The sequence below is a fragment of the Mus musculus genome, chromosome 10, assembly GCF_000001635.26.
Source record: "Mus musculus strain C57BL/6J chromosome 10, GRCm38.p6 C57BL/6J".
In the NCBI taxonomy this organism is placed as follows: Eukaryota; Metazoa; Chordata; class Mammalia; order Rodentia; family Muridae; genus Mus; species Mus musculus.
In genome coordinates, this window is record NC_000076.6 from 89,324,702 (window position 1) to 89,350,557 (window position 25,856).

At 43.4% G+C, this 25,856-nt stretch overlaps 1 protein-coding gene across 4 annotated transcripts in view; it reads right to left on the reverse strand.

Annotated features, from left to right (window-relative positions):
- Ano4 (anoctamin 4) overlaps nt 1–20,504 on the reverse strand; it is a 396,274-nt gene extending 375,770 nt beyond the window's left edge. For 3 of the 4 annotated variants that reach the window (XM_006513757.4, XM_006513756.4, XM_006513755.4), the window contains exons 1-2: nt 19,923–20,496; nt 2,549–2,632 (exon numbers count right to left, since the gene is read on the reverse strand). In XM_006513757.4, coding sequence (XP_006513820.1) covers nt 2,549–2,632; nt 19,923–20,043 — 205 coding nt within the window. In that variant the 5' untranslated portion in view covers nt 20,044–20,496. Of the gene's footprint in view, nt 1–2,548; nt 2,633–19,922 lie in introns of all 4 variants that reach the window. The other variant, XR_003948705.1, reaches the window with a different exon arrangement.
- Nucleotides 20,505–25,856: the final 5,352 nt, after the last annotated feature.

A 25,856-nucleotide genomic window follows, 5' to 3' on the forward strand; every position in this document is an offset into this window, starting at 1 on the left:
CCCCACAGCTCCTTACACCAAACTCTGCAATGTGAGTCTTATATAGGGGCCCTCAGGGTCGACTTTGAGCTTGAGTTGCTCTGATTTTCGAGAATCATGTTTGTCTAACTCCCTTCCCTTTGTCTGTCTTTCTCTCCTAACTGGGTTCCCCTCAAAGACTTCTTGGCTCTCTAAACACAGAATGTAGTGGCTCTCACTCTCAGGATCTCAGGCAATCCCAAAGACATACCCAACCTCTCCATGCAGGCAGTGCCTCTGACTGTAGCCTCTGACCATTCTACCCACAATTCCAATTTCCTTCAAGAGATTTTAAGGAGTCCCATGCATTACCTCATAGCCAAGCTTTATGGGCCACACCCCAGCATGTCCAAACTATATTGGCTGTACCCTTTTCCTAACTTACATATTTCTGACAGTGGCTAGACTCATTGGCAACCTGACTCAAAGCCTCAGAGCACTCTTGTCTACCCTCAGATGCAGTCAATGACCATTCTAGCCCACTAACCCGTCCTTCACCCTCCAATGTGCCTCCTGACCCCACTTTTTTGGCTTTGTTACTGTCTCATGTCAGTGACTCTACTCAGAGCCACTGACTTGCATAACACACTAGAATCTCCCACAGGAAACACAGAATCGTCTCAGAATAGTCTCTCATCCATGCTGGTCATTCAAGCTTCTCAATGCCTTACTGCAGGCCCTCCCTCTATGGCCTCCCCCTGCTTGACAAATATTTCCAAAAAGATCTTAAGTGTTTGATATTTTCAAACGGGCTCTGATGGGTGAACTCCAGAGGATTATTTTTAAATGTCATTACTCTTCATTTTAAAATTAATCACTTAAAAAATAATACTCTGAACCAAGTTCTCCCATTTAGTTTTAATGCTTGAGTCTGCTTTGGTGTTCGAACAGAGTGATACCAACCCACAGACTTCATGAGAGTTGAAAAAAGTGGATATGTCAGAGCGTACTCACACCATGTAAAGATCCAGAGACCTCGTACCAGTGAGCAGCAACGGACTTCAGAGTAAATTAGACAGAGGTGATGGCAGTGCAGACACTTTATAAAATACCCAGAAGTACGATGTCAGGGTCAAAGATCGTCCCACTGAAACTAATAGCACATTGTCTTGCAAGCAGCAATCCCGGCAGTCACAGGACATTTTTTAGTAAACTAATCAGGGAATTGGGGTCCATTTTGCTTGGTGGCATTTTAAATCCAATGTGGTTTTTAATGGGTATTTCAAATAGAAGGTGCCCATGTGTAGTTTTCTGCTCAAATATACTTTTGCGACTTTATAATCAAAAGAATTCAAATGCATTTTACAGGCCCGTCATTATTTGACAGAGCTCCCTGCTATGGCAGTTAAAGAAGCCACATTCTGGAGTCCCAAGGCATGGGTTGTAGTCTAAGAGACCTATACTGGAACCCTGATCATATCAATAACAAAAAGAAGTCAAGTCCCCTAATCTGTATGATGAAGAAATACTGGTGCCATCTCACAGAGTTCCTGTCTAGTAAAATGGATTAAATAGAGAGCCAACAGCAGCGCATGAATACAAAATAAATATTAGCTGTGGTCACCACCAAATTGTTTGTAAGTCACTGCCTACGATTCTGGACTCAGGAAAGTTTTGAAAGAAGTGGGAGAGAATAGACTCAACAGGCAGAAAAACAAAGAAGGTTATGTTACTCTTCCCTATCTGGACACAGTAAATACATTTAAGCTTGGGTAGGGAAGAAAGTAGGAGAGAGTGCAGGTGTGCTCTGCCCTTTTGTTGCAGTTCACGGGCTTCCTGCATGAGACAGGGCTGGGGTGGGGTGTGTGAGAGGACTGCATGCCCCAATATGAGGACATTTCCAATGTCACATACTGTAGGGAGTGGCAATGTTGTTTCAGAGAAGGGAGGGACAGGGTGGCTAGTACACATGGGATTCTTTAGACAGCAGAATGCCTTGAAGGACGACCAAGGCGTAATACGTGCAGAAGGGCATCCGAGAGGGTGGGAAATGTTATGTCTGTCTGGTTCTCCTTGGTTCATTCAGATCCCAATAAGGAAAGTCTGACTTTGGATTTTAGCAGCACACTAACATCTGCTTCACACACTCTTCAGACAGGAAAGGTACTCCTTCCCTCCAAGTGGACAAAATTTGGTGGACAAAATTTTCTGTACTTTACATAACATTCGTTTTCTATTTGCAGTTACCAGGAGGTTTCTTCCTGAAAGAATATTTAATAATTCTCCACAGATATTACAGAAGAACTTGATTGTGATATTAAGTGCATCACAGTTCAGATAACACACCAATGAAAGAGCTAAGGCGAGCACTGAAGCAGGAAAAGACCCATTCGCTATAGGCTAGTTACACGACTCCTTCCAATAGCAGCAAAAATCCACAAGAGGGCGCCCCAGGACGAGAACCCACCAGCAGCAACTGCTGTGGTTCTGAAAACCAATTCTTTCATAGGTATTTTTCTCCTTGTTCCTTCCTAAGCCGCCTTCCCACTCAGGTTAAGCGTGTTACACGACAGTCGCTGCAATTGCTCACCTATGGTGATCTGGCTGACACAGCTGTAGTAGCTGCCCGTGGTCGCAGAGGACAGGTTATAACTCCCACTGCTCACATCTTTGTCTGTTAAGAAAGCAAGACAAGAAGAAGGTTAATACCAACTCGTGGTTACCATGACTACGATGTAAGCTTATGACTGAAACTATAATAACAACAAAGGCAGCTCTGCGTCTGTGACAAAGGTGCCTCTCAGACTCATCCGATGGGTCACAGGCACCAAGCACTCAAGGTTGTGGGTACTTTTGCACACCAGCAATCCCTGAGATTGTCAAGGGCAGACCCAAACATAACAATGTTCACTGATTTAAAGCAAGACAAAAGGGGAAAAAAAGTTAAAGGAGGTACATACACACACACACACACACACACACACACACACACACACACACGGCTGCTTTTACTTCTTCCTAGTTATAAAGAGGTTGTGGTCACAGACAAGAAATAGGCCAGCTTTGTTTAATGTAAGTTCTTTAACTTGCTTAATTCCTTTCAGTATTGGTCTCCACCTGAACATGGTGGTCATAAGGCTAATCTCAAGGATAGGGAGTTAAGATACAGCATAAGATCAGCCACAGGAAATGTACCCCTGGCACATAAGTCAGTCTATGTGGAATGTGTTGGATCGACCAATTCAGATCTAAAGCATAGCCAATGAGTCTACCTGCTCCAAAGTCGCCATTCTCGATTCTCTCTAAAGCTTTCATTAACAGTCTGCCTTTAGAAGATGCTGGAAAGGAGATCTTTAGGGGGCAGGGTTAAAGGCATGGGAAATGCACACAACAGAGAGAAAGCATCTGTTAGTGATAGGCGGCCGTGGATGAGCAGGAAGAACAGGCACAAAAGAGAAATGCTTATCGAAGACTAGGAGTCAGTAGTAAAGTAGGACGCTTGAATCGGAAGCAGTTGTCTAGGAAGGGGTTGTGGGTAAACCGAAGCGGCAAAACCCCTCTGCTCTCAGTGCTAAGTCAGGGCTGCAAAGGCACAGGAGGTGTGGCAATCTGTGACACAAGGAAACCATGTGGAGAAAGGTGCACACACTTGTGGGCCTCAAACAGAAAACATCAATCAAAAGCTTATGTGTGGCTCTTAAACCAGACATTTCAGGACAGCCTTAATATTGATTTAGTCCTTGAGGGACCAATTTTGGTGAAATGAGAATATCGTGTAGCCAGAGGGGAATCTTGAAACTGAATGAAATCAATGAAGTCTGTAGATCCTGGAGATATATATAGTATTATATTGGAGTATGATCTCAGGATTTATATATTGTATATAACAATATATATAAGACACCTGGGCATGTCTTGAGCCTGTTATTTGTCTATTGGTCTTTGTTTCTTTGTATAGGGGAATGGAAATAATAAAGGCACTAAACTTATTATGTGAACATTAAACCAGTTAATAATAAAGTCTTTCTACAGCCACGTCTAGCAGCACAAAACACCCACTTGGTATCAACTATCCTTCTTTTTCTATTGTTTTAAAAGAACAGGCATATCTATAATGCAGAATACTATATAAGAAAGAAAACAAATCTTCACAAAGTATCATGGGTTAATCTCATTCACATAAGGTTGAATAAAAAAAAAAATCCAACAAGGAGCAATGCATGTGATTCTAGTTACGAAGACTTGAACAAGAGGGCTGGGATGGCATCTCCGTCAGGAAAGTGCTTTTCAAGTGCTGAGTCTGATTCCCAGAACTCGTTATACAACGAACAAGCAAAGGCTTGCATGGTGCTGTCCTGTGTGATCCCAGTGAGAGGAAGAGAGAGGTGGAGAGTGCAGGTCGTGGGGCTCACTGGCTAGCCGGCCTAGCCTGCTCCGCAAGTACCCAAAGGTGAGCAACCCATGAGAGTGTCCTCTGGCCTGCACACACACACACACACACACACACACACACACACACACACACACACACACACACACAGACGAACACACAATCAAAACCACTTGAATAAAAACAGAACAAACTTACATTACTCATGGATTCATAATATGGACAGTAAAACTGCACGTAAGAGTAACAAAAATGATTACCACTACAGTGAGCTGCACAGTGATTGGGAAAGAAGAGTTTAAGTTATGAGAAGGTCTAGGACATGGCTAGGTCTTGCCAAATAGGATTTGTTACTTGACTTGGGTAGGAGTCCCTGGGATGGCTTTTTACAACTCTTGTCTAATTATAAATTTGTGTCTTGTGCTTCCCACTTGTGCAAAGTTAACCTTTTAATTTTAATTTTAATTTGGAGATAATCTTGGACTTCCCGAAAATTTATAAAAAAACAAAAAACGTGGTTCAGGGTCTCAGATTGCATTAGCTATGATACTCTCCAGTCTACTCCAGTCTGTGGCAGTTTCTCCATCTTTCATAGCTCATATAGCTCATAACTCTTAAAAAGAAAACCAGAAGGGTGGATATTGTGGCAGGACAGACCAGGAATATTAAATTATACAAAAACATAAGAGAAAGAGAAGGCAGAAACGTTAAACAAGTGGTTCTCAACCTTCCTAACGCTGTGACCCTTTAGTACAGTTCCTTGTGTTGTGGTGACCCCCAACCATAAAATTATTTTTGCTGTTACTTCATAACTGTAATTTTCCACTTTATGAATGATCACGTAAATATCTGTGTTATCCAATGGTCCTGGGCGACCCCTGTGGAAAGGTCATTCAACTCCTCCCGCAGTGCCGAAGGGGTCGTGACCCACAGGTTGAGAACCACTGAGTCAAACAGATCGACGCTAGCACCTGTTGTCTGCCAGGAATTGGGCTAAGCAGTCATTGCTCCATGTACACCCAGTGTTTTATTTGAGGTAGGTACGCATATCCCACTACCCAGCTAAGAAACTGAGGGTTTAAAAAGTGAAGGAACTTGCTCAGACTTGCCCTCCTGGGAAGCCACAATCTTCCACTAGAAAAATAACCAAAGCCAGCCTGAGAGATAAGACAATGAACTGTGTGTGGGAAGGGCCCATACTCAAGACAGTCAGTATTCTAATTGAAGTTGTTGGTGAAAAGTCTTAAGAGGAAAAAAATGACAAGAGAAAAAAACAAATAAACTGTTGACTATTTTTATACAGAAAAAAAAAAAGAAAGAAAAATAATTGAGAAGAGAGACAAAGGAGAAGGAAGGCAGATTATGCAAGCCAGTGTGTTCCAGGAAGTGCTCCCTGACCCCCACTGTGCCTTTGAAAGTCATTTATCCCTTGTGCTAAGCAAGGAGGCTCTGAGGAACACAGTCTTTTTCTGACCTCTGGACAGAAAGTGTGAACAAATTAGCATGCTTTTGTCTCAAATTTCTCTCAGTGCACTGATAAACAACATGCTCTAACCACCGCCACCACCACCACCACCACCACCACCACCACCACCACCACCACCACCATCACCACCACCACCATCACCACCACCACCACCACCACCACCATTACCACCACTACCACCATTACCACCACTACCACCATTACCACCACCACCATCACCACCACCACCACCACCACCACCACCACCACCACCACCATCACCACCACCACCATCACCACCACCACCACCAACACCAACACCACCACCAACACCAACACCACCATCACCACCACCACCACCACCACCATTACCACCACTACCACCATTACCACCACTACCACCATTACCACCACTACCACCATTATCACCACCACCATTACCACCACTACCACCACCGCAGCAGCAGCAGCAAATCAAATCCAGGCACCCTCACCAATCATCTGCAGAGAAAAAGGAGTCTAGTGTTTCCAGTAAACATGGAAACCTGGTGAGTACATAGGAAGGCTGAGCAAAAATTATTAATATAGAATAATAATTAGTCTGATCTGAGAGGTATAAAAATTTAAAGCACTAGATAATAAAAGTATGCAAGAAGCCAAGTACTCAAGGAAGAGTTAGAGTGGTAAATTTAGTTACCTACAAAATATGATGAGAATGTTTATTGTTAAGAAATTTTAAGTAAAGTCACAAGAGCAATTATAAAAGCAAAAATCAATAGAAAAACCACAGATTTCCAGAGCCCTTCACTGGGTTCAGGAGTAGAAGTAGGTAGAGAGAATGAGAGACAGGATTTAATGAAAAGTTCAAATTAGCAAAGGGAAATAAATATGAAAATGCATAGAAGAGAAGACAGAGTCCAAGATAAGATAAAATAAGATGCAAGAGAATTCTTCAGCCCTACTAGTGAAAGGAAATAAAACGTGAGACCTGTGATTCATGTAATGTATGTCAAATAGCCCAAAGAGTTGTTTGTGAGCTTTGAAACCTGGGGCTGAGAACATAGCAGAACAGACCAGGACATGCCCCGGCAGGCCCGTCGCCTCCCTATCTCCCATCCCTCTGACCTAAGTTAAATGTTAACAGGCTGCTGATGTTTAAATGGACCAATCATGTGAAACCTTGCCAATTCCTCCCCCAGCCCCACTCCTTTTCTATAAAAACCCCTAGCTTCCAAGCCTCGTGGTCGAATCCACTGTCTCCTGTGTGAGATACGTTTCGACTCGGAGCTCCGCCATTAAAATACCTCGTGTTGTTACATCAAGGTGTTGCATTCTGTTCGTGATTCTTGGGTACACGCAGAATCAGGAGTTGAGTGGGGGTTTCCCCACTAGGTTCTTTCATTAGTAATAGCAGTATGCATCAGTGGCCTAATGCTGCTATATTTGAAATTGTGAGGTTGATTTACATAACAAATCACTGTTTACGAAAGTAACAGCTAAAATGAGATCCAAGAAACACCAGAAGTAAAAGATATAAAAACATACGGAAAAAGAGATGACGTACAGCAAGCAGATATTATCCCAAGTAAAACAAACCAAGGTATCTGTCACCTTTAGATGAAAAGACTACAAGAGTCATTAATAGTCACAGACATTTCAGGGCTTAATCCTCCAGGGAGATACGGAAAGTTCAAAGCTGTACACTCAAAGTAATTACAAAATACATAAGACAGCATTGAAATTAATTTATTGATATATGACACTGTAAGGAGAGATTGGCAAATTCGCCATCAAAGGGGGAGGTTTTAACTTAGGTTTACTAATTGGTTGGTTGAATAAGTAAAAATGTAGTGCAAACACACACACACACACACACACACACACCCCTAAAGAACAGGAAGACCAGTCAGAAAAAGGAAGTTGATCATCAGTACCAGGAGGAGGACAATAGAGGGTAATGGGGAGGAGTGGGCGTCAGGGTGATCAAAATGCATTATGCATATGTACAAAACTCATTATCATATACAATTACCATATGCTAATAAAAACATTTTTAAAAAGTTAATAGAGGATGAGGGAGATGTCTCAGTAGATAAAGTGCCTGCCAGGTAAACATGACTACCTGAAATTGGATCCCTGACTCCTATAAAAAGCCAAACATGGAGGGAAGCATGCTCTTGTAACCAAGCATTTGGAGGGTAAGCTTGCAGAGACAAGTGGATCCCTGAAGCTCACTGGCCACCAGCCTGGCCAGATCAGTGAGCTTCAGGCTCTGTGAGAGACCCTGCCTCAAAAATAAAGGTTAAGAGCAATCAGAGAAAGACACCCAACATTGACTTCTTCGAAAACACAAAGAGAAAAGTGAAATCAAACACACAGGAAAAATGCCCCTTTGCATTTTTAACTATTAAGCCTATATTGAGCTATTATAAAACCTGATGATGCATTAGATCATAAAATAAATCTCAGCAATCACAATACACAGCAGTATCATCAAAGGCTGCCGTCTCTGTTAGGGTCTCTATTGCCACATCGTTGTCCATCACTGGAGGGAGTCAGGAAAGGAACTCAAATGGGGCAGGATCCTGCAGGTCGGAGCTGATGTAGAGGCCATGGAGGGGAGCTGCTTACTGGCTTGCTTCCCCTGCCTTGCTCAGCTTGCTTTCTTATAGAACCCAGGACCACCAGCCCAGGGATGGCACCACCCACCATGGGCTGAGCCCTCCCTCATTGATCACTAATTGAGAAAATGCTTTACAGTTGGATCTCATGAAGGCATTTCCTCAAATGAGGCTCCTTTCTCTGTGACAACACTAGCTTGTGTTATGTTGACACACAAAACCAGCCAGTATGGGTATTTTTTTTTCTAGCTTTAATTTACAATGTAATATGCATTTGGGGGGGCGGGGCAATGGAGCAGGGAGGAGAGGTGATTCTTTGTGTGTGTGTGTATGTGTGTGTGTATGCACATTCACACATGAGCACAAATCATCAATTTTACAGGCCTTTAAAAGTGTTCCATTATTAATCAAAAGAAACAATACATCAGATTTATAGAAAGTAAGCTGTAAATAAAATATTTGAAGGAGAAACACCAGTCTCATTCTTTTAAGCAGAGCCACATTCAAGGACAATTCTCATTTAAAAAATAAAAGTCTTGAAAACATTCACCACAAGCCAGTAACTCGGTCTGTGATCTTGATTTAGTCTCCAAACCAGGAAAATCAGCACCGAAAGGAAGGCTAGAAGTGCTGGATCCCAGACACACCCCTAGAACTACAAATCAAAATCTCCAGTTTGCCAAGATACCCATGTGACTTGCTGTCTCCTTAAAACAAGCACTTCTCTAGGCATAACCTTAATGCTTATAGGTGATATTCTCAAATGCTTGGGAGCCAGCAGAAGCTATTTTTAAGGGTCTGTGTGATCTAGCCTTTGCTGGGAGCTGGGAGAATCACAGTGTACTATGCCAGGAAGGACAAGACCCAAGGCAACGTAGGGAGCACCAGAACACAGATAGCCTGAGGCTGTAAGGAGAGATGACAGCTGTAGTGCTACGGAGGCAGTTGTTACCTCAGAAAGACTTGCTCTGAGGAAGAAAACCTCTTTTAAAAAGAAGTCCTGTGAGTTGGAGTTTAACACCCTTGTAATAAGATGTCCAAATGCCTGGTTCATGAGCCAGTGAAAATTATCCCAAGATGAGCATATCACACAACTGCTATAAAGAGAATTGAACTTGCAAGGACATCTGGGTAAGACGAAGTTGCTGAGGACAATTGCCCGCAGGTGCATAAGAGCAGGAGCTGTGGAATGGCCCTCACATCACCAGATAAATGGCCAGTTAGCTTAGCATCCATCTCTGGGATGAGTTCTGAGGGATGTAGCTCAAACTGCTACAAACCACAAGGATGCTGTCTCATGGTGTATGTTTGTCTCATTTGCCGTGCAGACATATTCCTGATACTGGAGCTCTGACCCTTCCTCTTTTATCGCCTCATCTCCCAGAGACCTTCTTCTTTGTATTTTGACTGATAGCGGGTGCATTCTAAATCACACTGCTGCCTACCGTGAACAGCAGGCACAACGAAGCTCCTGATAACAAACAGATCTGTGAGGACCTCTCTCTAAGACACTGACAAACAGCCCATCGAAGTGTAGTAAGTCTGCCTCCACAGCCATTTCCATAAAGCCAGATCTCTTCACTACTGTGATAAAGACAAGCAGCATGCCATGTGCTCAGCCCTACACTGCTCTGGGGATCTCCTGGGTTTTCCCACCACTTAGACATCGGCTCCTTCAGAAGCCAGGCCAGGTTGCAGGAGGACTTGAGTGACATATCCTCTGCATCCTTCTCCGGACCTGAGGAAGTACCACATTCCTAGAGAGCAGAGACATCCCCAAGGCAACCGTGTTCATGATGCCTGGCCCTGTCTAGTGTACACAAAGGCACAACAAACGTCTGCCAGATGCCTCCAGATAGCTTTCAACCCTTTCATCTCTGTTCGTGCATTTAAAACACTGTGCCTGATACTCATTATCCCAGCTTCTCATGGATCCACTGTAGCAGCGGGCACCATGAAGCCCTTACATGAACCCTAATTAAAAAAAATCCTTTCTTTTTCCACTTAAACCTACTTAGTTCCATGCTGAAAACAAACAATCCATGCTCATTTTTCTCAAAGAGTAAAGACTTGAAGTCTTATTATTACATTAGAAGATTCATCAAACAGGCAGGTTTTACTTGTATTTCAAGAAACAGTGTTGAGCACACAGTAAGCCTTCACAAAGGCTTACAGTAGACTGAGTTAGTTTTGCTAGAACCTTCCTTGGGAGCACTAGATAGAGTATTTATCTAGGTATATTCTCATAGAAAAGTCCACACCACTTTTCGTTAAGAGTTGGATGTTTGTGTTCCCAAGACTCATATGCTGAATTTGTAACCCCTGATATAATGATATTTGGTGTAGGTTCTTTTGGGAGATAACTGTCTTCTTAGTTAGGGTTTTGCTGTTGTGAAGAGACACCATGACCAAGGCCACTCTTATAAAGGAAAATGTTTAACTGAGGTTCAGTCCATTATTATCAGGGCAGGATACAGGCTGAGATGGTCCTGGGAGGGGACAGAGTTGAGAGTTATACATCTTGAATTGTAGTTGCACTGAGCACTGGGTATAGCTTGAGCACAAGTGACCTCAGAGCCCACCCCCAACAGAGACACACTACCTGCAGCAAGGCCACACCTCCTAATAGTGCCACTCCCTGTGGGTCAAGCATTCAAACAAATATGTCTATGAGGGCCATACTTATACAAACCACTACAACTGGCTTTAGAGGATAGGACCCTCATGGTGAAGTTAGCGTTCTTAAAGAATACAAATATAGAAAACTCCACAGCCAGTCCCACAACACCCAGAGGCAGCTCCACTCCCAGGTGCTCTAACACACCCAGGATTCAAGGATCAGAGGTGAGGAGGACACAACATCTGTCCCCAATACCAGGAGTAACTGGGACCAGTGGGACCCAGGCACACAGGAACTCTGCCAGACCAGTGGCACAGGTTCCTTCCAGTCTGTCTGGGCTAGCACCCTGAGCAGACCTTGGGCACAAACTCCACAGCCAGCCCCACAACACCCACAGGCAGCTCTATTCCCAGGTGCTCTAACACGCCCAGAATCAGAGGATCCCAGGATCCCTGGAGCTTGGTCACACCAGGAACTCAAGGTCCAAAAGGCAGCTTGACTCCCAGGAGCTCGAACACATCCAGGATCTCAGGATTGCAGGATTCCAGAATCACAGGATCACAGAGACAGCTTGACTCTGAAGAGTTCTGACACAACCAGGATCACAGGAAGGACAGGCTCCAGTCAGACATAGCCAGAGCAGGTATCACTAGAGATAACCAGATGGAGGGAGGCAAGCATAAGAACATAAGCAACAGAAACCAAGGTTACTTGGCATCATCAGAACCCAATTCTCCCACCATAGCAAGTCCTGGATACCCCAACACACCAGAAAAAGCAAGATTCAGATCTAAAATCACTTCTCATGATGATGATAGAGAACATTAAGAAAGGCATAAATAAATCACTTAAAGAAATACAAGAGAACACAGGTAAACAGCTAGAAGCCCTTAAAGAGGAAACACAAAAATCTCTTAAAGAATGACAGGAAAACACAATCAAACCGGTGAAGAAAAGGAACAAAACCATCCAGAATCAAAAAATGGAACTAGAAACAATAAAGAAATCACAAAGGGAGACAACCCTGGATTTAGAAAACCTAGGAAAGAGATCAGGAGTCATAGATGCAAGCATCACCAACAGAATACATGAGATAGAAGAGAGAATTTCAGGTGTAGAAGATACCATAGGAAACATTGACACAGCCATCAGAGAAAACGCAAAAAGCAAAAAGCTCCTAACCCAAAACATCCAGGAAATCCAGGACACAATGAAAAGACCAAACCTAAGGTAATAGGTATAGAAGAGAGTGAAGATTCCAAACTTAAAGGGCCAGTAAATATCTTCAACAAAATTATAGAAGAAAACTTCCCTAACCTAAAGAAAGAGATGCCCATGAAGATACAAGAAGCCTAGAGAACTCCAAATAGACTGGACCAGAAAAGAAATTTCTCCCGACACATAATAATCAGAACACCAAATGCACTAAACAAAGAAAGAATTTTAAAAGCAGTAAGGAAAAAAGGTCAAGTAACATATAAAGGCAGACCTATCAGAATTACACCAGACAGAATTACATCAGAGACTATGAAAGCTAGAAGATCCTGGGCAGATGTCATACAAACCCTGGGCACAAACTCTGCAGCCAGCCCCACAACACTCACAGGCAGCTCTATTCCCAGGTGCCAGCCCAGGCTACTATACCCAGCAAAACTCTCAATCACCATAGTTGGAGAAAACAAAATATTCCATGTCAAAACCAAATATACATAATATCTTTCCACAAATCCAGCACTACAGAGGATAATAGATGGAAAACACTAACACAAAGAATGAAACTACACCATAGAAGAAGCAAGAAAGTCATCTTTCAACAAACCCACACCAACATAATTCCACCTCTAACAAGAAAATTAACAGGAAGTAACAATCACTTTTCCTTAATATCTCTTAATATGAAAATTAATATTACCAACATACCCTAATCTATTGAAATTCAAAAATATGAGGAATTAGAAATTTGTCAGCTGTTATCCCATGGTCTCTCTAATTTGGTAATGGGAAAAATAGGTCCAATATTGGACAATCCATATACACTTTCTGCTTGTTTGTACATGACAAGGTCTTGCTGTGTGTCACATAAATGGTCTTGAAATCATGATTCTCCTATCTCAGCCTCTCTATTAGTAGAATTATTTATTTGATGATTTAACACTATACTATGGTTTTCTGAACAGCTTACATATTTCAAAATTATTTATACAGCCAAAAGAAATGTAGACCATTAATTTAGGAGGTGGCTTGTAAAAGAACTACAAAGAGACTGACGGCTTTGCTTGATATTTATAATTATTATACCAATTTTGAAGAAGAGGACTTTATAAGTTACTCTTATTCTGAGACGAATGCTTTTCAATATCATCACAGTCAATAAACCAGATCTTATCCTCACCTAACGTCTGTGCCACCGTCCAAGCAGAACCATTGTTCACTGAAACAGTTGATGAATGGCTTCATGGATAGACCATCTTAACACACACCATTTCTTAAATGAATGTACCCTGTTCCCTGCGGGCTGAGAATGATGACAATCACTCAAGTCAAATAGCTTTGACCGTAGCAGGAAGTTTATATCCAAAAATCGTGCCTACAATTCATTCCTTGGTGCAGCAGAACTGTCAACTCTTAGCTTATCTACTATGGAGATAAAATCCTTTGGTGATGTGAGGGACATTCAAGTACAGCCTTATTACAATGAACTCCAATGTCCAAAAACTGTTCTTATTTTGTGTTTGTACCACACTAAGAGCCAAGATTTTAAGCTCCACTAAAAGCAAATCAAACAAACAAACAAAAAAAAACTTTATCTATTTATGTTCACTAAAAAACTAATAATGATATATTATTTTAAAATATCATACAGTTAATATATTTTGAATTACTGAAAATTTATATTGAGAAAAACATGTATTTTCAGTATTGCTGTAGACATCTACATAAGACTGTTCAATTGATTGTTGTTTTATATCAAACAACTTTTATAATACTCATTTTTATTGTTACAATATTTTATAAATATTAAAGAATATGATAAAAATAAAAAGTTATTACAGGTTTTGAAGGGGGTGCTCTCTGTGAGGAGTTGGGGTACAAAAGGGAAAGAAGAATGTGATGTAAGTCTATTTACTCAAAATATGTTTTTAAATGTTAGTGAAGTCAGATAAATTGAAATTATGTATCTTTTCTCATTATAATGCAATAGAATTCAAATTAAAAAAAAAAGAAAACAGAATACAAATACATTGTTCTCCCCTTGAGCACACACCTGAGAGGGCCAAGTCAAACACACTGAGGAGGGAACTCTCTGCAAGCCAGGAGTTGTCCCTTGCTAGACATGGAATCTACCAGCACCTTAATCTTTTTCACCCTGAAAACTGTTAGAAAACATGTGCTGTTGAAAAAGTACTCCGTCTATGGTATTTGTTGTATACTAGCCCGGAATATACTAAAACACTTTAAAAAAAAAAAAGACTCTTCATAGAATCAAAATAGAATTTCAAGTTACTTTGACACCAGGAAGAAACTTACATAATATGAAAGGCTCAAAGTCAAGCAATAATCCTTGTCCGCTTCAGACAAACTCCTTAATCAAAGGACCTTAATCAATGATGACCATGATTGTCTGTGTTATGTAACAACAAGCGTGCCAGGTGGTGATGGCGGAACAGAAGTCATCACATAGACCCTTGACGTCATTTGTAGTGAAGCATGAATCCTAGTCAGGTAGTATGTGTCCCATTCCACTGTAACAAGAATGCTTTTGCTCTCTTCAGCATCTTATTTGTTTTTGGAAGCTAAAGGGGAGCTATTTTGTTTGCCAATTTCAATAGGAAAATGAAAACTCAAAACTTGTTAATGGTGTACTTGCTGACAAGTTGCCCATGCTCCAAGAAATTCAATCAATTGTGCATGCAGGCAGCCCTAATTAAGCTCTGGGACACACACACTCATACACAAACAACACACACACAATACACACACACTAATACACACACTCACTCATACAGATACATCCATGCATACACATATTCATGCATACAAAAATATGCCATTTTGTACAAGGGACTTGTGTGTCCTTGGATTTGGGGTTCTGTGGACTGGAGTGACTAATCTTGACTTTCAATTTGATTAGACCTGGAAGAGCTTGTAGGATTTTCTAGATTAAGTTAGCAGAGGTGGGAAGAGCCTCTGTAAACACAAGTGGCACCGAAGCATGGTCCAAAGTCCTAGACATATTTTTTAAAAGCTAACTGAGAACCAGCATTCTTCTCTCTCTGCTTCCTAGCTGAGGATGTAAGGTGGCCAGCTGCCCCGATTGCCTGCCATGATGTCTTCTCAGCTATGATGGACTATACCTTCAAAGTATGAGCCAAAAATAAACCCTTCCTTTCTTAAGTCATTTGTACCATCGCTATATTCTATCACAACAGTGAGAACGGTAACTTAAGACATACATCAAGCATCAACTCCTCTCACTATGCACCAGTCAAATGGAATCTACAGTACCATTGTATCTAAAGCTCATCATGACCCTAGTTTGTAGAAGAATCAACAGTGTAGGAGGTAGATCAACCTACCCAAGGACCAGAGTCACAGACTCACAGGAGTCTGGCCAATGTGATGGCTGAGCACACAGGAGGATACAGTGACCCCTGTGCCTCTCTGGCCACTCCCTGTCTCTTTTGTCATGCTCTCACCTGCAGTGTAAACATCCAGCTGCCTTCACTCCCAAAGGCTTGATTTCACTTCTACTTCTGTTGTTGCTTTTGGAAAGCCTCCCTGCCCCCTCCACCCACCCAATCAATCTCTAACTCTTGTCTCCTCTTCTGGGGAGCTCCCATTGTCATGCGCTATAGTTCTTCACTTATGAAACTCTTGGCTCTTGCTGACTGTGCCATTTGAGAGAGAAACAGTGTTGTCTCCCTCATCCTGGGTTTGAGCTAGTAACCTGGCCCATGGTTTGAGCTCAGTAGCTGGAGACATTTCAAGAAGACAGGTATTTTGCATTACGAACTCATTCATTGGCAATAGCAAAGGGATAAGCAAGTGGAAAGGTCTGGCAGACAGCTGGTAGGCAAACGCAGTTCTTGCACGAGAAAAGTTCTGAGTTCATTTCTTTTGTTTTTGTTTGTTTGTTTGTTGTTTTTTGTTTGTATCGTTTTGGGGTTGGTTTTTTGTTTTTGTTTTGGTTTTTTGGTTTTTCGAGACAGGGTTTTTCTGTGTAGCCCTGGCTGTCCTGGAAATCACTCTGTAGACCAGGCTGGCCTCAAACTCAAAAATCTGCCTGCCTCTGCCTCTGAGTGCTGGGATTAAAGGTGTGCGCCACCACCGCCCGGCCTGAGTTCATTTCTAGGTGGAGACTCTTGAACAGAAATGAAGCCAAGAATGGAGAATCACATCCTGGGCCCTTCTTCAAGGCTCTTTTGATTTCATGTCACATTGTTAGGCTGATCTCCCACTACCCTCCACCCTGTAGCCACTTCCAAGCTGGCCCAGATGTCCATTGTCTCCGTCTCCTAGTCTTGGCTCAAGATGGCCTAGTGGCTAGCATTACTCATCCTCCTGCAGATGCTCACATCGGTTCATCCTTCTCCCTCTTTCCAACTATACACACTCACTCCAGGCTTTAGAGCCAACACACACACACACACACACACACACACACACACACACACACACACACACATTGATATTTGAGCTCGTCTTCATCATGACTAAATGAGTTCTGCAACCTATCTTTGCCACAATCTCTTCAAAGGAATGAGGAAGGAACACCAGGCTAGTTTCTTAAAAGGTCTTTTGTGATGATTTGCTGAGGGGATTCACATAAAGTACTATTATTAATCTTTACGTCTAGGTGCAACCCACATTCTACCTAAAGTCAGAAGACATTGTTGCCTCTAGTTTGGCCTTCCAGGAAGAGGCGGAGTCCACACGCAGAGCCATCGTCCAGCACTTAGTAAGTATAAAACCAAGACTTTCCATATGATTGAGAGTTGGGTATGCAAGGCCGAGGGTAAAACCCAGGTGAACCTTGACTTACACTGAAGAGTCAGAAAATAAGGACAGAGAAGGAGACATGGTCACAACAGAGCCAGCTCTGACTGTATTATCTTCCTGTCTTCTGTTTGTTCTCTCTGCTCTAGCCACAACACCTTCCTAACTAGCCTTGAATGTGACCAGCTCATTCCTGCCATGGGGGCTTCTTACATTCTTGCTCACTTTACAAACCATTTTCTTGCCACATAGGGTGATATGCCTTTGCTCTTCCTCTTCTAACCACGCAGGTCTCTGTTCAAAGAATTTCTCAGAAAGGCCTTCCCTATGTGAAAGAGCCACTATGTCACCTCTTTGATTCGCTTATTAAGCACCCTGAGATCTCAGGTTGCCACTCAAGGCCAGCAGGTGCAAAGATAAGGCTCTTCCTGGATCAGACAGGGACAGGGCCCTGGGCTTTCTATTGCATGGCCATTCATTTCTCTCCAAAACAGACTTGCCACCCATCTTTAGCCTTAGCTGTGTGCTTATGGTTATGTAATGAGCTAAAAGTGGTTAAGAGCCTAAACTATTTAAAGGACAAGGAAAGACGTGTCGACGGTGAGTAGAAAGGGTTGAGGTTTTAAAACTCAAGTCAGGCACGAACCACCCCGTTCTTGGAGCAGATGCTTATGGAAGCTGCAATTGTGTCTATACCCTCCAGTTCATATCACTGGAATAGTGGGTTTAGATGGTGGCCTAGAAGAAAATTTCATCTTACAATATAGAAAGACCAAGTTCTAATACTGTGTGGAAAATAAATCTTGGAAGGGAGCTAAGGGGTTTCCTGGAGTCTGCTGCCTTTGAAATGCACACCTCGGCGAGATTTCTCTCAAACCTAAAACCTACGGTTCACTCTCTCAGCAGCTCTAATGCTAAAGAGAGGATTAAAGCATTTACTAGACCAGCCAAATGAATATAAAAATTGGATCCTCTAAAGTCTAGGCAAAAATATAATTGCTTCAGACTATCCTCCAGCATGCTACCTAAACTCATATCTAGTAGAACCGAAATGGAACATTTTTTAAAAAACAGTTCAGTTGTCTGGAAAATGATGTGTGTTGGTACCCAAGCCCCACCAAATGTATCAGATAGTTATCTTCATAGCATCCCACGAATGGACAAAATACTGAATGTGTTCCAATTTGTTTTTCTCTAAGTGGTTCAGTAAGCTGAGAACTCTGGTGGGCCTTCACTGTGGACCTAAGAATTGATGCAGACTCAATATCTAACTGTATTCATATGTCAGAAGTAGGGGAAGAAGGAAAATATTCAAAATAGCACAAATGCTAACTGATAACTGGATTTAAATCGGTGTCCCCTCCTTTTAAGTATCTAAAGAAGAACTTATACAATTCTTAAGTGCCCCCCCCCCAATTAATCAGTCCCCATTTCTTTTGATTACTGAATATACTTCCTTTTCAACACGATTTCTCTTATTAAGACTTCATTTTCCCACCTGGCCACCCAATGAATCTCGTTTCTAGAAACTTAAAGAACCAGTTATCATGTTTTTTTTTAAAAAAAATCAGACATCAGATCCTTTGACAGAAAAAGGTGTAAATGTAGTGGGGTTTCAGCAGTCAAACATGTCTGAAACACCACCACAATGCTGAATTACCCACCACGTAGGAACCCAGGAAAGAGGAAATTGTGTGTCAGATGTGTGAGGAATATGAACAATCCCATCCCAGGAAACAGAAAAAAAATGCTTTGAATGAAAAAGAATAGACAAACATAGGCCACTCAGTGAGTCCTTTACAATCGATTCAGTGTGCTAGGTTCCCAAGAATCAATTGCAAAGGCTGCGAGATGCCCACCCAAATCATCAAAGAGAGAGAGAGAGAGACCTCACTCCTTTAACCTTGGGGAAATGATCAGGGGACATCACAGGCCTGGTGACTAAAATCTCAACACCCTGGAGCACCCACTGCCCTCCCAGCAACCCCAGACTTCCAGATGTCCCTGCAGAACGCTTGCCAAGATTGCTCACACCTTCCCCTTGAAACTCAAAATCTCGATCTTATCACAGCTGATTGCAAGCAGGGGAAGGCAGACAGACTGCTTGCTTCCTATAACCCACGCTCAGCAGTCTTTCTGATAAAGGACTAGAGAGAATTGCTTTTCCCCCCAACCCCCACACAAGCAGGAATGTTGATAAGAAGCTAGCTGTCCTGCTGGGATTGCTCGCAGAATCTCAAACCCTCACTGCCTTTGGAACTGTGCAACACCCTCCATGCGTATAGGCTTATAAGAACTCAAATACATATTCTTTAACTGAGAAACCCGGGTGAGGGAATCACGCCTTCCATGGCCTCGGAAGTTTTACTGCCAACATAATTTTCCCTTTTACATTAAAACAGAAAAATATTCGGTGCACATTATTTTAACTTCACAGCATCTGTCAGGAATGTTCTCGCTTCACTTTTTACAGATGGAGACATGCTGGAGCAGAAAAGTTTAAATAACTTGCCCAAGGTCAGACAGGGACATGACAGGCTCTGAGAAAATGAATGTTTCCCAAGTCCAAGGCTAATACTCTAAACAGGACCTGACACCCTGCGTCCCTTGTGAGAACTCCAGAGGGTGTGGAATTTTTCTGGAGTCCTGAAGCTCCCCAGTGTGAGCCTTTTGGGGTCCCCTGAACCCTATTGGCAGAGACCCCTTTCCCAATTCCCAAGCATCCTCTCTGTGCAGCGGATGTGCATCCCTTAGCCCCAGGGTTCGGTTCCCTCCCTGGCAGCCCTGCAGACATAGCCGAACCCCGAAGTTTTCCAGGGTGCCGGCTCCCGCTCGCCCGCCCTGCCTGGCTCGCCCGCCCGCCAGCCGTACCGTAGGCGGTGAGGGAAGCCATCCTGGCTCGCGTCCGGCGCAAGCTGGCCAGCGCATCGGCGAGAGCGGCCGCCTGAGCGCCGCGCCCCTGGACGGCGAGCCCCTGGCCCGGCGAGTGCATGCGCTCGGCTCCCACGGCACGGGGCCGAGCTCCGGAGCATGCCCAGTCAGCCCGCCGCGCTCGGGAGAGGTGCAGGAGCCTCGGCTTGGGGTTCGGCGGCGAGGGCGTGGGGAGCGGGCACGCTCCGGGGGGCCGCCCGCCGGGACGCAAGCGCGACGGAGCAGAGAGAAGGGCGGTGGCCCGTGGGACCCCGCTGGATGGGAGCCAAACACTGCTTCCCTGACCTGACCCCGGGCGGATGGGGATGGTCCTGGGGTTGAGGGACAAGCCTGGGAGTCCCGGGAGGATCTACAACCTCCCTGACTAAGCCTCCCGCTCTTCCCTTGCGACTTCCACTGGAGAGCGCGCCCCGGACCGCGCAGGGGGTGGGTCCTACGGTCTCTGACTCTCGGGCACCATGCCCAGTCCAGGGGACAGGCTTGGAAAGGGTTGGCTTGGTCTCCGAGGCCAAAGCCCCAAGGGAGAGTGGCAACCTTGACTGGAGGACTTTCAGTGTAGGTGTTGATCATTGACTGCCAACTCCCTAATCTGACCACAGCAATGCAGACTCATTCCAGCACATTAGCCTATTACCTTTAGGGGGACTTTAGAAACTGTTAGCAGTTTTCTGTCCCACTCTTGACTACTCTGCCCTTGCCTCCTGGTGGCGCTGGAATAGAGTTTGCTGAGTAACTGAATGGATCCCTCTTTGCAAACCCACCCATGCTGTTTTGAGAACGCTGGGTTTGGAAACATCCGCCTGGGATATGGAGTGTGGATGGAGTGACATGGAAAGCGAAGAAGCCAGTGACAGCCATGGATAGCAGATCGGGAGAAAGGTGAAGGATCACTCAGTGACCCTAGCGGTCAGGTGCCCTGGTGGCGTTGGTACTGTGGCACCAGGTTGATGGTAATGGTGGTGATTTCATTTTTAAAAGAATCCAGCACCTAATGAATTGGGATAGAAGAGATGTGATCAAGGCGCAGTCTTCCATGCTTGGGATTGAGCCATCTCACGTGGCAACACACAAGGAAGAGAAATTTGGCAGGGCAGGATCTAGAGGCACCTTTTCAAGACGTTTGGCAGCGTGCAACCTCAGCTGTCAGCCTGACTCTGCCTAATCCAGCCTACCAAATTCCACTTCCCTTTGGGCTAAGGGCCGAGAGCAACAAGGCACAGCAGGTAACCAGTGAGCCAGGTTCTAGGAAACTTGGGTGCTCACACTCCCACCTCTTGGGAGAAAGGAGGCCAGGACCAGAGGAGGGCCAGGCCAGTCCCAGGTGAAGCTTCATTCAGCATACCAGCTAGGGAACCCTTCTCCAGACTCCCTCTCAGAGCCCCATTTCACTATCTGCAAAGTTAATATTCCCCTGCCCAGCTCACAGGACTGTCATGGGGACCGGGTGGGCTCTGCCTCTACTCCCAGTTACAGGCTGCTTCTCATTCCAGGTTTCTTCACCTTCTTTCTGTTCATCTCTACTTAAGGCTGTGAGTCCCTGTCATCCATCTAGCCTTCAGTGGGTCTCCCTTAAACCTGAAATTGCCTCTGCCTCCCCTCGATGCTCCCAAGGCCATGTGGTCTTGGCTCTGACCTCTAAGTTCTTCTTCCTTTTGTCGCTGTTCCAGCTCAGGTAGAGACAGGAGGAAAGACAATCGTGAGTTACAAATTGCACTCTAATTCTTCTTGACAGCTCTTTCTAATTAGCAAGAACTAAAAGATAGTGTCTAATTAATTATTAGCTCTCTTAAGGCTACGTAGGTGAACTTGCGTCTGGGCAGAGCAAGCCCTTCAAATATTCAGACCCTTTGGCAGAGAGTTACAGCTTCGAACACTCTGTCTCCTTTTGAGGAACCGGTGGCAAAATCGACCTCACTCTTTGTCAGGTTGGCAGGGAACTTGTCAGCTGTGCTCCCATCCTGTGCTGTGACAGAGACCTTGAAGCAGCCTGGGTGCCTGTGTGCAGCAGGAAGAGGGCTCTGCGGCTGCCTCCCACCCTTGGGGAACACAGCAAATGAAGGATTGTGATGCCACCGCCTTGAATAGTCACAGAGCCTCCCTGGGGTAGCGAATGGTTCTCTCTACGGGATGCGCACAGGACCTCACCGAGTCTGTGACATTTAGGATTTTGTAAGCTGCCAATAACGCGTCTTAAAGATGAGCCTGTCCATCAGCCTCAGGGATTCATTCACTTGCCCTGTTTCCAGGGATAAAATATAAACTACTGTAACCTTGATGAAGGCTTTGTTCTAAATCTTTCCAGGAAAATGGTTGGTTTGGTTGGTTTGGGGTTTTTCCCCCAATAATGGATCAAAGAAAATAAGTCCCCCTCTCTATTATATCTTATAAATGACATATATGTCTCTTGCCTGATTCTGGGTGTTGCAATGGTTGTAAGTTAACATTTTATATTCAGAATAATCTGGATGGGGCTCAAGTTTATCTCTTTATTTTATATTAATACTATTGAACAACATCATCACATACATCCACCCCTGTGTAAAAAATAAAACATTGGGCCTTAAAAAACCATTTTCCATTCCTTAGAAAGAGGCTGTTTTTTATTGTTATTGTTGTTTTGTTTTGTTTTGTTTTGTTTTGTTTTGTTTTGTTTTTAATGCTGTCTTTCTAATCCACAGTGAGTAGAGTGAGATTAATAGTCTTAGCAGCAAATATTTACTCTGACGATTTCCCATTAAATGGTCTCCTGAAATGGGAAGGGGCATGCATGTTGTTCAGAACAGGATAGGAGGAGACCTGACCTGTAGAAGCTTGACCGAATTCTCTTAAGTGGTAAGCTATACGCCAATAGGATTAGGGTCTTACTTCTCTTCCTTTCACCCACAGTGCTTTGCACAGGACTCTGGGCACTTTAACGCAGCAAGTGTTAATCACTGAGTCCCAGAAGGCAGAGCCAAGGGAAATTTAGAAGTGAATATGGGGTCTGGGTCGCCCAAGTGCATAATGTAAAAGAGCCCTTAGTTACCTTGGGTGGAAACACAACCTCTCACTTCTGTTTTCCTATAAAATGGAGCTGATAGAAATGACTTCAAGGCAGACAAGTGGTTCATACCCATAACTCCAGTGTCCTGAAGGCCATTGTAGCCAAACAGGATATAAAGAGAGACATCCCCCACCCCTCCCCAGCCACCCCCTCCAAAAAAAAAAAAAAAACCTCAACCAAAAAGAAGTTTCCATACCAGTTAATGTTATTATTACCACACCCAGGATCCCCTGGAAGAACTCAGAGACTGCCAACCCTCAGAGTTTTAACCCTTTAGCAGCTAGGCTGTGGGGGAAGTTCAGGAGATCCTAGATGCCAGGCACTCCTCCTCCTCCTCCTCCTCCTCCTCCTCCTCCTCCTCCTCCTCCTCCTCCTCCTCTTCCTCCTCTTCCTCCTCCTCTTCTTCTTTTTCTTCTTCTTCTTCTAAATGTGGGTTTTATTTATTTTTTTAAATGTTAATTTTTTTATTAGATATTTTTTCATTTACATTTCAAATGCAATCCCCTTTCCTAGTTTCCTCTCCGAAAGTCCCCTATATCACCCCCTGCTCCCCAACCCACCCACTCCTGCTTCCTGGCCCTGGCATTCCCCTGTACTGGGGCATATAATCTTCACAAGACCAAGGGCCTCTCCTCCCATTGATGGCCGACTAGGCCATCCTCTGCTACATATGCAACTAGAAACACAAGCTGGGGGCGGGGGGGGGGGGCGGGAGGTGGTAACTGGTTAGTTCATATGGTTGTTCCTGCTATAGGGTTATAGACTCCTTTAGCTCCTTGGGTACTTTCTCTAGCTCCTTCATTGGGGGCCCTGTGATCCATCCAATAGCTGACTGAGCATCAACTTCTTCTTTTTTTTTTTAATTTTTTTCCTTTTTTTTTAATTAGGTATTTTCTTCATTTACATTTCCAATGCTATCCCAAAAGTCCCCCATGCCCTCCCCCCCACCCCCGAGCATCCACTTCTGTATTTGCCAGGCACTGGCAGAGCCTCACAAGAGATAACTATATTAGGGTCCAGGCACTCTTCTTAAGTGGCTCTAAAACTTTATCCTCAAAATATGAAAAATTTATTGACAAAAAAATTACAAATATAAGCACAAAGTTCTTTTTAACTGATGGTTTGCTGTTCCCTTGCCCTACAGACTGTGCTACTGGAGGGTTAGAACAAGTGTTCTCTGTGTGATCTCTGAGCTCTGAATAATAGTACTTAACTTTAGTGGTTCTTGCTTATTACATAATGAGGTAGTGGCTCAGCTCATAGTGTGTTACAGGACAGGTAGCTGTGGCTCCTTCTTCCAGTTCTCACTGTCTACTGCCCTCCCTGGTGTCATTTCTACTGTCAAAGTGCTTTGGGTTGACCTCTCTTACCAAGTGTTGGCTGAGTATAGAACACTATTATATTGTCCCCAAGATGGCACAGGCCATCACTGTATGTGTATGTACAAATCTATCTTAGATGTTGGACCACGTGATTATCAGGAACCAACAAATGCATATAAATGTCTCCAACAATTTGGAGTTTTCTTTTTTTACTTTTCTTTAATCTTTAAATTTTTTAGAAAGAAGACAGCCTGAAAATATCATGAATCTTTTCTTTATGCTGTCACTTACTGTATTTATGTGTGTGTGGGTATATGTATATATAATCATAACAAAGAAAAAGAGGTCATAAATTTATGATAGAGCAAAGCAGAGTATGGGAGTCATTGGAGGGAAGAAAGGAAGGTAGGAAAAGGAGAAGGAAATGATGGAATTATATTTTAATTTAAAAATGCCACTAAGAAGGAGATTCTTGGAGCTAACAATTTTTAAATGTTACCGTAAACATACTGAGAGAAGTGAGAATTATATAAGTAATGCAGAAATACTCTTGTCAAACTCTTACCCTTGACAAGTACATAATCAGTTTTAACAATGTCTGAGACATATAAATGAGGTACAGATTGCATATTTCTATTGTGCTCAGACAAAGGTTGCAAGATGTCGCACGTTTGAGAAAAGGTGCGGAAAGATACTTGCTCAACTTCCACAGTTTTACCTAAGCTCTGAAGATGGATAATTTTTGCAGAATCAGGGTCCAAAAGTTCACAGTGCAGGCGTCTTCTGAAGGAGCTCCTGAGGCATGGCCTATTTTATATTGCACACCTCAGGACTAAAGGATCTATTTATATTCTGCCTAGGCTCCTGATGTAGTTTGAGTATTGAAAATATATGTATACTTTGTGAATTTAGAGACAACAAGTTTCGGTACATTTCAACCGCCCCTCAAACAGATCCCAGTACTTTCTGCTAAATATGACTCACTGCTTCGGAGAGATGAGGCAATTCCATAAGAAATCTGTTGCATTCTGTAATTGCAGGTAAATAGCATTGCTGTGACATTGTTACATACACACAATTTCTTCATCACTAAAATAAGATGTCTAAGTTTTAGCCTAGAAAATGCTGTGGATGTTTAAATAGAGAGAGAACCATGAACACCCATTGAGATTTGCTGTGGTGTACTGGTCTCCAGTTCCATTACTCCTCTGTCTCTTCCCAAGATGGAAAAGAAGATGGACCCAAGACACAACACCAGCTATATCCCTGGGTTTGCCTCCTACATAAAATAGGACCAGTTGCTTTCACAATATGCTTTCTTTACTATTTTAGTGCTAGAAACCTAGTTATATTGAGCATACAAAGGTGCTCAAGTGAAATTCTTAATTTACCAGCTTCCTTTAACAGTCAAGAGACTCAAACATGGGGTCTGTTTACAAGGATGGCTGCCTGTCTACTGTTTTCCCTTCTTAATGCCAATTTGTGAGTGGCAATTAGAACCTTTAGAGT